Raw genomic sequence first — 9,909 nt, forward strand, 5'->3', positions numbered from 1 at the left:
CACCTCGGTGCCTGTGTGTGATAAATGAATGAAATGCCCCAGTGAGGGAGAGCTTAGGAGCATCTGGAAGAGAACATGTCAAGTTGCCGGGGGGGTGAGGGTGAAGGGAGCTGAAAGGGGCTGTACGGGAAGTGGGGGCAGCTCTGCGCCCCAAGTTGAGAAGCAGTAGTTTCCTGGGCAGCCGGTGATCGAGTCGTTGTGGTCCAGACCGGGCTGCCACGCCCCGCAAAAAGTCCACTTGGTGAGAGCTGAGGGCGAGGGTTCCAGTCTTTATTATGGGGGCGTTCTGTCTCTAGTTCCCAGGACATCGCCGGTCTCTGGCTTCAGGAGCTACCACAAGGCTGGGTCGCCGAGGCCTGAAGCAGTGTTCAACACACCCCACCGTTCTGCCCGAACCCGAACCCGGAGTCAGGGTGTGCCTGCGCCAGCAGGCCCCCAGGCAGGACAGGGCGGCACGCTCAGAGGAAGGGGTTGGTGCCTGGCTGTGGGGGCCCGGCCGAACCCGACGTGGGCAGCAGCGGCTGCGGGAGGCCGGCGGCCGGCGGCGTGAAGGCGGCGGGCGGCGGCGTGAAGGCGCCGGCCTGCGGGAAGACGCTGACCGAGGCGGGGAGGCTCACGCCCGGCACGCTGCTGAGCGGGAGGGGCAGGGAGGTGCTGTAGGTCATGGAGCCCAGGGGCGCCCCGACGGGCCCGCCCGCCGCCAGGCCCAGCGCGGGCGACCCCGCGCGCATCTGGTTCAGCGTCGGCCTGCCGGGCTCGCCCGCGCCGAACGGGTTGGTGGGGGCTGGAGCGCCGAGACCTGCGGAATGAGAGTGGGTGCTGCTTGGCGCGGGCCGCGGACAGAGCCCTAAGCAGGGAGGGTCTTCGGGATGGGGAACAAGAGTGAGATTCTAGGGCAGAGAGAGCAGGGGCCCAGCGTTGGGGGACCAGGGGTGTCCTACCTGTCAGGAAGGGGTTCCGGGTCTTTGCCACCTGGGGCGCCTTGACCAACGAGTCAAGGTTGACCAAGGAAGAGGCCGAGGGGCCCAGGAAGGACTCAGGAGTGCGGCACGCTCGGGCCTCCTTGCTGGGCTGGGTTAGCGCTTCCCCTAGTACGTCGAGGTCAAAGGCATCTGGCTCCTTCATGCCATTTTGCTTAGAGCTGGGGCTAGGCTCTCCAAACAGGTCCAGCTCTGGAAGAGAAATGCTAGAGCTCATTGGTGGGGAGACGGATTGCCCCCCCACCCCGTGCGAGGAAGAGGGCAGAGGCCCCTCTGGGCGGGACCCTGTTCCCCAAACCTCACGGTCCCCTTGCCTCCTGCTCACCCACAGGGCTGCGGTGCTTCCCCGAGGACAGGGCCTGGGCACACTCCAGCCTCTCCTTGGTCTCCGTGGATTCTGGGGGTTTGGCAAATGGGTCAAAGGTCGAGGTACCACCTAGAGCTAGATGAGAAGAGGGAGAGGAGGCGTGTTGGCAAAGAGAGTAGGCACTGGTCTGACCCGTTTCCAGGGAAATGGCCCTCCTAGCACGGACAGGATCTGCTGTCCCCTTGGCACTTGAAGGAAGGGGACCCTGAAGTCCCACGAACCCTCACCAACACCCTCAGGCCCTGTACTTACCAGGTGTGTCAGAGGTGTCCACGGAGGCCCCCCAAGGGTCAGCCCCAGCGCTGGGGTGTTTGTGGTGGGGAGAGTTCAGTGCCCAGGGGTCTGTGGTTGGGGGTCCAGTGGGCAGCACTGGGGTCCTGCCCCAGGGCTCAGAGGAGGAGAGCATAGGAGGCAAGTCCCAGGGCTGGCTTCGGGACAGGACATTTCCCGAGGGCACTGGAGACCAGGGGTCTGCAGAAGGCCCCCAGGAGGAACCACTGGCTTCTGTGTTTGGCCTAAGACCTGAAATGGGAACAGCACAGACATGATCCCAGACCCACCCAATCCCTCGTCCAGGCCCTTCCCAGTTACCCTGCCTGGTTGGGAGGTGTGGGATCCATGTCACAGCTGGGCCGCAGACTCGGGACCACCCAGCAAGCTGGAGCTCAGATTCAGCAAGTTAGCCCAGGAGCCTGGATCACCAGGCAGGGGCGACTCAGGCCACCTTCTCAGGCCGAGACGGGCTGAGTGAGTGAGGGCAGCAAGGGAACAGGCTGCGTTTCTCATGAGCTGGGAGTTTTAGACGTGCTCCCCTGGCCCTCACTACGAGAGCCGTGTCCCAGAGACAGCAGAGGCTCAGGGCAGTGAGTGACTTGCCCAGTGACCGGCAGTTATGGGAGGGAGATGCTTTGCCAGCAAGTGGCTGGGAAGGAAGGGGCTCCGTGGGGACAGCCTGGGAGCCTCTTGCAGCCCTCCATGCCCACCTGGGATGTCCCATGGGTCAGCAGAGCAGTGTGTGGAGGGCGGGGCCGGGGCAGGTACGAAGATGTCGGCCAAGTCCAGGATGGAGGACTGTGGAGGGGAGAGGCAGCCGTGGCTCAGGAGTGGGCAGGGCCTGGAGGGAGGGCAGGCCCTGACCTGTCAGCCTGACGACAGCGCATGCTCTCCTTTATTCACTCCACAAATATCTACTAATGACCCCTCACCTCTGTACACTGCTTGACAGTTTGTGTTTCCTTATCCCTGTAGTGCCTGATTTTCGTAACAAACCTGTGAGGTGGGTAGGGCAGGTGATGTACCCATTTTATAGATTAACCAGCTGAGGCCTGGAGAGGGGAAAGAGTTTGCCAGAAGTCGTACAGCCAGGGAGAGGCAGAGCTGGGATAGAATCCAGGCCAGCAGAAGGGGGTAACAAGGGCAAAGAGTCAGATTTTTTCTACAAGGAGCTTACCTCCCTAGGTCAGTGTTCAAGAAAAATTGGCCACAGTGAACATGGGCAGGAAGGAGACAGGCACCCGGGGGCAGCAGGGATAGCTTGGGAGGGTGGCCTTCCTCAGCCGTTACCCACTCCCCCCTCCTGGAAAGGAGTATACAAGCCAAGGTGTCTTCAGCACTGTGTGCCTGAGCCCACCCTCGTCCTGACCGGCCGTATCACGCAATCCTAGAATGTCAGCGCTGGAACTGTCCAGCAAGCCCACTGTGCAGAGGAGGAAACAGGCCAAGACAGTGATGTGCCCCAAGCCTTAAAGTAAGTGGCCGAAAGTCCAGCGCTCTCAGATCAGGATTCTTTTGCATCCTACTTGGCTGTCAGCTCAGTCACCAGCCCATGCAATATGAGACCAGGGGCTGCTACACCCTCCAGCCCCCATTTTCATGTAATAAGCACTTAAGTGGTGCTTACCATATACCAAGCACAGTTCTGTACTTTGCAAATACTAACTCGTCCCACCTCCCAGGCCCTGTCCAGCCCACACCCGCCAGCCTGCTCCCTACCTGGCTAGTTTTCAGCTTCTCCTCCTCCTGTTTCTCTTCTCTCTTGGGCTCTCTGTCCTGCCGGCGGTGGCCAGTGGCCCCTGCACCATTGGCTATGGGGGAGTCATCTGCCCGCCAGGACCTCACCTCCTGCAGAAGGCACAGAGGAGTGAGGCGTGTGAGCAGCTGGGGCTGGACTTGGGGGAGCCTGAGCACCCGAGGCTGGAGTCAAGGAGAGAGCGCAAGGTGGGGGCGGCTGGGAGGTTAGGAGCAGCGGGACCACCAGGTGCAGCGGGGAGCCTGTTAGTGCCTGTAGCGCCTCCACCAGTGCCTCCGCCAGCACCAGCACCAGCGCCTCCACCAGCGCCTCCACCAGCACCTCCACCAGCGCCTCCGCCAGCACCAGCACCAGCACCAGCACCAGCAGCGCCGGCGGCCTGGGCGGGCTCGGCCCCTACCCACTACCTTCTCGTGCTCCTGCCGGCTCAGGCGCAGAGCCAGCTGCAGCTGCAGGTCCTCATCCCTGTGGGAGGCTGGGGGAACTGGCTGTGAGGGAGGAAGAGAGGGTGAACTTGGCCCGGTGCTCCCACCCCGGGGCCAGGACAGCACAGCCTGCCGTGTAACGGGGATGGAGAGAGAAATGCAGCCCGCCAGACGACAGCGTGGGTGTGGCCTTGTCCCTGCTTGGGTCTGCGATGTAGTTCTAAAGGTCAGCAAAATTGATCTTTCTCCCCTGGCTCCCCCGAGAGCTCCCCAAGCCCTGCTACGTGAGGCCCAGCTACTTCCTGCCTGGTCTTCCCGGATCCACAGAGGTAATGGCAGAGAAGATGGTGTCGGGAGACCATCCCTCTTCCCCCAAAAGGACACCTGATGGGGACAGTATATCCCAGTGTCTCTTAGGGACATGTCTGTCAGCACACTCACCCGCCGCTGCCGCACGGCAGTAGCAGGCCCCTGCGACACACGATGCACCCCAGCCGCACACGCACTGCCCTTTGCAGCTGGAGAGGCTGGAGGCGGGAGCCAGTCCCTGCCTGCGACCAAGCCAAGGACACAGACAGGCTCTGTGCTGTCCTTGGGGATGGGAGTGAGACTTTGGGGCCCAGGGTGGCAGAGCTGAGTCAAGGCTGAGGGGCACCCAGGCCCCTCTCCCTCCTCCGGGGTCCCGTTCCCACCACACCTGCAGCCCCTCACCTTCTCGGCTTCCTCGCGGCTCATGGCCAAGGCCAACTGCAACTGCAGCTCCTCCTCTCCTGACGTCTGAGGCCGGGCCTGCTCCAGGTCAGAGGTGTAGCGGGGGGATGAGGAAGAGGCTGCAACAACCATCGTGGCTCTGTGACCACACTGGTACCCACCGGTTCCCGTACCCTCTACCTGCTGGGAAGCTGAGGCTCAGAGAGGGGAACTGAGGGGGAGGGGAACGACTGGCAGCCAAGGGCTCTCGTGGGCCAGGCAGTGTGCTGGGCACTGTAAGCTCACTGATCCACCCCGCGGTGCAGACTCCATTGCCCCCCTGGCATGCACAGATGGCCCAGAGGGGCCCTGGCCGGGGTCCTGAAGCAGGACTTGCACCCAGGTCCCACGACTCTTACTACTTGGGCCCAAGGGGAGCAGGAGGGCAGGAGGTTCCAGGCAGATAAGGTCACAGCCTCAAAGCCCTTAGCAAGCTGTCAAGGGCGGTATGAACAAGGGGCCATTCTGAGTGTTCCTCAGACCAGGGATGCCCCACCGCTGGGGACAGAGAGTCAGGCACTGCCCAGCAGCCGCCCTTACTTTCAAAGGCAGTGCCCAAAGTGGAGGGATGAGGGGAATGCCACGTGTCTGGGCGCAGGGCGAAGGGCATTCCTGGACCTGGTGTCCTTTAATTCTCAGATCAAACAACAGAGGTAGGTGAGCTTATCCCCATTGTACAGGTGAGGAAACTGAGGTTCGGGGAGCTAACTGCCCAGGTCACACAGCTTGGAAGGGGTGGTGTAAAGGGCACTGTCTGACTCCAGAGCCTGTGCTTCTGCCATCACGCCATCCTATCAGACAGCTAATCAGCAATAATAACAAATAGATAACAGCTATTTGAGCCAACTTGTTGAGCACCTACTGCATGCCAGGGGTTGTGCCTTGCGTGCTACATTCCTTATCTTGGAATCCTCCTGACAGCCCTCTGAGGTCAGTGTTCGTAACCACGGCTCGGGGTTGCAGAGGCAGGGTTGGCACTCCAGCCACCTCCCTGTCCCGCCGTGTGCAGGGCTCACTCACAGTGGTAGGAGGATGGGGAGCCTCGCGGGCGGCCGTAGTCCTCACCGTGGCGGCGGCTGAAGCCCAGCTGCCCGCTGCCGATGCTCGTGCCCTCCAGCGCCATGCGCTCCTTGGTCTTGAGGGCGTGGGTCCGCTCCTGCCGCAGGCGCTCCTCGTCCTTGAGCAGGGTCATCACCTGCTTGACCTTCTCTCGCACGTTGACGCCCTGGTCCTTGCCGTCACGGTCGATGTACTGGAAGTCCTTGAGCGTCTGGATGGTGTAGAGGTTCTCACGGCACTGGTGGGCCACCCGCTCGGAGCCCGTCTTGAGCAGGTAGTCCAGCAGCGTCAGCGCCTTGTACACGTGCCGCCAGTTCTTGCCGCTGTCGTTGAGCCGCCGCCACAGCATACCCATGACCTCCGCGAAGGCCACCGTGTTGAAGGTCAGGTCGGCGATTTCCGACATGAGAGAACTGGGCGGGCCCCAGGGGTCATTGCTGGTGGCCTCGCGCACCTTGATCTCTGCCTCGGAGTAGTTGTGCACAATGTTCTTCACCTGGCGCCGCAGTGCAGAGGTCGTCATGGCTGGGGACTTGGAGGTGGGCAGCCCCCGCCCCCGCTGGAGGTGGAGGGCCGAGGGCCACCGTCTGGAGGTCACGGTCTCGAAGGATGGGCCACCGTGCTCTCAGCAGGGCGGCTGCGTCCTTGGGTTCCACATGGGGCTGAGGAAGAGAGGGTCTGGAACTCAGCGGCAGTGGCCCGCAATGCACTGGTCACTCAGCCACCGACCAACGAAATAAGGCCCAGCCAGAGTGCCCCTGCTGCCAGGAACAGGCTTCAGCGGGCACCTTATTCTTATTTTTCCTTATTTAACTTATTCAGCAGGCAAGTCTAATTTTGTATACTCATCTGTCTTCACCATCACACCACAAACATGCTAGTATCTCCATTCACAGGTAGGGAAAGCGAGGCTCAGAGAAGTGTGAAACAACCTGTCTAAGTCACAGAGATGACAAGTGGGGGGCCAGGATGACCCCAGGCAGCCCCCCCAGAGAGTGCACGGCCCCAGGGAGGACCTAACAGCAGCCTCAGGAATGCCCACTGGCCCTGCTTCTGCTCAGCCACCTCCTCTGTTTCCGCCAGGCTCTATCCAGCTTGAAACCTGTCCTTTCCAGCTCCTTCCTTCCCTTTCCTCTTTTCTCATACTGTTAATTTTTGTAGTTTGAGTTACTCAACACCTATTTCCTGGAGGACTTTTCAGAGCCAGGCACTGTGTCCAGAAAATTGCAGTCCGGTGTGGGAGTGCAGAGGAGCACAGGGAGACTCAAGCAAGGGAAATCAGGGGAGACTTCCTAGGGGAGGTGGTGGCTGAGCTGAGATCTGAGACCGAAAGGGAAGGGTGCAGAGTGACCCAGCAAGGCGAGGAAGGGCAGCTCAGAGCAAATGCTGTGAGCTGGGCCGGGAGGCCAGAGAGGGAGGAGCGTTTGGGGAAGGCTGCCTCGCAGAGATCTGGCCACTACCACCCCTGCCACCCCATGTACTCGTGAGAGCACTCAAGCCAGAGAGGGGATGTGACCTGCCCACGTCACACATGGCGTGTAGGTGGCAGAGCTGGGACTACCTACGTCTCCGGAAGACTAATCCAATACTTACTGCCATGTCACCCGGTTTGGTAATTAATTCATCTGATTATTTTTCTGTCTCAGTCCACCTTCTCAGCCAGAGTGGAAGCTCCCTGAGGGCAGGGGGAGTGTGGGCTCTCCAAAGCCCAAAGGCCCTGGGCAGATGGCAGCCCTCTGGTACCCCAGCAGAGGGAGGGTCAGGACCAGCCACTTCCCTTCCCAGCACTCAGGTCCGGCTAACCTAGGCCCAAGACAGAGGAAGGTCCTCCCGGGGCCCTATCACAGACCAAAAGTGGAATCCCCTGGCCACCGCCATTGCTCCAGCACCAGTACAGGTATGTGCGTGCTTACACACCCACACACACACACACACACACACACACACACACGCACTGAGCCTGCAGAGCCTCCACTTCACCTATGAACCCCTCCCCACCCCCCACTCCACCCCACCAAACGCCCATGGAGATGGCACTTCTCAGCTCCACCCTCTATCCCCAGCCTGGCTGCGCCCCAGCTGGTCCTCAGGCTTCCAGAAGGCAGGACTCAGGAGGTTGTCCCAATCCCCTGCCCGAATGCTCCCCCGCCCGAATCCACGCTCCTTCCACCCCAGCCCTGCCAACGCTGGGCTCAGTTCAAAGCAGCCCCACAGGCCTTGGCAGGTCTCACCAGGGCCCGGGTGCCTGGGAGAGCCTGGGCTCAGAGGATGGGGTCCCGTGGGAGCGGGCGAGGCGGAGCGTACCTGGCCCAGAGCACTGCCTACCTTCTATCTGCTGTCTGTCTTTCCGTCCAGCCGGTCGTGGGCTTTCTGTGAGGATGCCACGGCCACAACTTGTTTAACTCTAGCCCTCCCCCTCGCTAGTGACTCAGACCTGCCTGCGCCTCCCCAGCGGTGGAGTCGAGATGGGAAATAATACGCACCAAAGCCCGCCCCAGCGCACGCCCCTCCCTGCTGGCCGCTGGAACTAGCAGAACCAGTTGGGCACAGTGACTCCACCGGAGCCCTACCTGGGCCTGGCTGCCCTGGCCCTCCTGCCTGGCCCAGTGGGGGCACCGGCCTTCGTGGGAGGGGCCCTCAGGGCAGGCCCAGTGGCCCTGTTTGGACTTTTCTCCTAGAAGGTGGGCATTCTCCCACACCTCGGCGGAGGTGCCTTGACCTCCCTCCCCTGGAATTTGAGGGGACAAGGCTGGCAGGAAGAGGGGGCAGGGTGAGGCCACTGGAGCACGGAGGTGGGGGAGGAGAGGAAGGGACGCAGGAGGGAGCCGCTGGGAGTGCTGCCAGCGGTGTTACAAGCAAAGGGTTTTATCGAACACAATATGCCCAGAAATAAAAGGGAGTGAAACAGAAACCCAGCAGCTGATAAGGTGGCGGTGGTGGTGGCGGCGGTGGCAGCAGCAGCCCCGGGCAGCTGAGTATGGAATTACTGCAGTGACCTTGAGCCAGACCCTGTCAGGTGGAGGGAAGGGCACTGAGAAGGCAGGGGTGGGAGGCCAGTTCAGAGGTGGGGCAGAGGGCAGGCGAGGCAGGAGGGCACAGGGCAGAGGAGGGGGTGGGCTGGGGGTCACAGGACACAGCTCTCTCCTACATAGAGGGTCCCAAGAAGGACTGCATGGGGGGCTGGGGCTGCTCCTCTCAGGGGCCCCAGGACCGGGCAACCTGGAGAGATTCCCAAGTCAGGACCAAAAAAAAGCAAATGGCTCATCCCCAGAGTGGGGTTCAAAGAGAAGGGAAGAACCAGATCTGTCCAGTCATAAGTGCATGAATTTGTCCAAAGTCTGAGTGTGCCCCCACCAGCCCACAGCGCCCCCTGCCCTCGGCTAAGGTGGCTAAGGCGGGCTCCAGCCCCCCAATCGGGTCCAGCCTGAGCAGTGGCATTTCGGATCCCTCCCTTCCCCCAGCCCTCTTGATGCTGGAGGGACAGAGTGAGCTCCAGCTCTAGGCTTCTGTCAACTTCATCAGCCCTGGGGTGGCTAAGTCCTGGGGGCATGGAGTGGGGTGGGGGCTGCCCTGGGCTAGAGGCGCATCAGGGGCTGAGGAAGAGGGAACAGCAGAGATGCTCAGGAGTCTGTGGGGACTGCCACCAAAGATGCTACGTCCCAGGGTGAGGTAGGGAGCGGGGACCCTGAGTCCCTTCCTGGGGGCTGCAGGGAGGGAGGGGCAGCAGGCAAGAGCCTGTAGGTCATCTGCAGCCCAGCTCTCCTCTCCCCTCCCTGCCCCTGGGAAAGAGACTAAGCTCCAAGTCCACTCTTTGCTCCCCGCTTTCATGCAGGGCACTGCCAGGGAGGGGGCCCGGGAGGGAGCTTACCTCTGGCGCAGGCTCCCTCGGCCCCAGCCCCAGTAGCCTCTGCAGTGACCCTCCGACCTGCGCGGCAGGGGGATGGCACAGCCTCGGGAGCGTCTCCAGAGCCATCCACCATGGACCCTCGTCCCAGAGACCCACCCACTCCCAGGAGGCGCAGACCCCTCAGAAGGGCGGCGGCAGGGTCCCTGGAAGGGGTAGCAGCTCCGCCACTCTCCCGTTTGCCTCCCAGACACCGGCCAGCCAGCGGCACTGGGGAGGGAAGTTGCTCAGCTGGCCAGGCAGGTCTTCCTCAGCTGTAACAGGACACAGGAGGAAGCGCAGGGCGGGTTAACCCCTTCCTGCTGGCCAGGCAGGTGGTGCAGCCAGAGGTGGGAGGCCGGCCTTCCTGCGCCCCGCCCAGGTGCAGACCTGGGCCAGTGCTGGACCCCTCCCCT

General features: G+C 62.0%; 1 protein-coding gene across 1 annotated transcript; it reads right to left on the reverse strand.

Annotated features, from left to right (window-relative positions):
* Positions 1 to 307: 307 nt before the first annotated feature.
* On the reverse strand, positions 308 to 9,707 carry EPN3 (epsin 3). Its single transcript, XM_069481213.1, has 10 exons — positions 9,479 to 9,707; positions 5,572 to 6,272; positions 4,513 to 4,631; positions 3,784 to 3,864; positions 3,340 to 3,468; positions 2,331 to 2,418; positions 1,600 to 1,869; positions 1,306 to 1,416; positions 942 to 1,172; positions 308 to 799 (listed from the first exon to the last, which is right to left on the reverse strand). The coding sequence occupies exons 2-10, from the start codon at positions 6,131 to 6,133 to the stop codon at positions 459 to 461; spliced, it is 1,932 nt and encodes a 643-aa protein (XP_069337314.1). The 5' UTR covers positions 6,134 to 6,272; positions 9,479 to 9,707; the 3' UTR covers positions 308 to 458.
* Between the last annotated feature and the right edge of the window lie 202 nt (positions 9,708 to 9,909).

Source organism: Eulemur rufifrons, chromosome 9, assembly GCF_041146395.1.
Source record: "Eulemur rufifrons isolate Redbay chromosome 9, OSU_ERuf_1, whole genome shotgun sequence".
NCBI classification, from domain to species: domain Eukaryota; kingdom Metazoa; phylum Chordata; class Mammalia; order Primates; family Lemuridae; genus Eulemur; species Eulemur rufifrons.

Excerpts from the sequence above, each read along its gene's own strand:
- EPN3 (XM_069481213.1), bottom strand. The coding sequence starts at position 6,133 with ATGACGACCTCTGCACTGCGGCGCCAGGTGAAGAACATTGTGCACAAC. Across the intron at positions 2,419-3,339 it reads AGAAGCTGAAAACTAGCCAG|TCCTCCATCCTGGACTTGGC; the intron begins GTAGGGAGCAGG and ends TCCCCTCCACAG. Across the intron at positions 800-941 it reads CCGGAACCCCTTCCTGACAG|GTCTCGGCGCTCCAGCCCCC; the intron begins GTAGGACACCCC and ends CTCATTCCGCAG.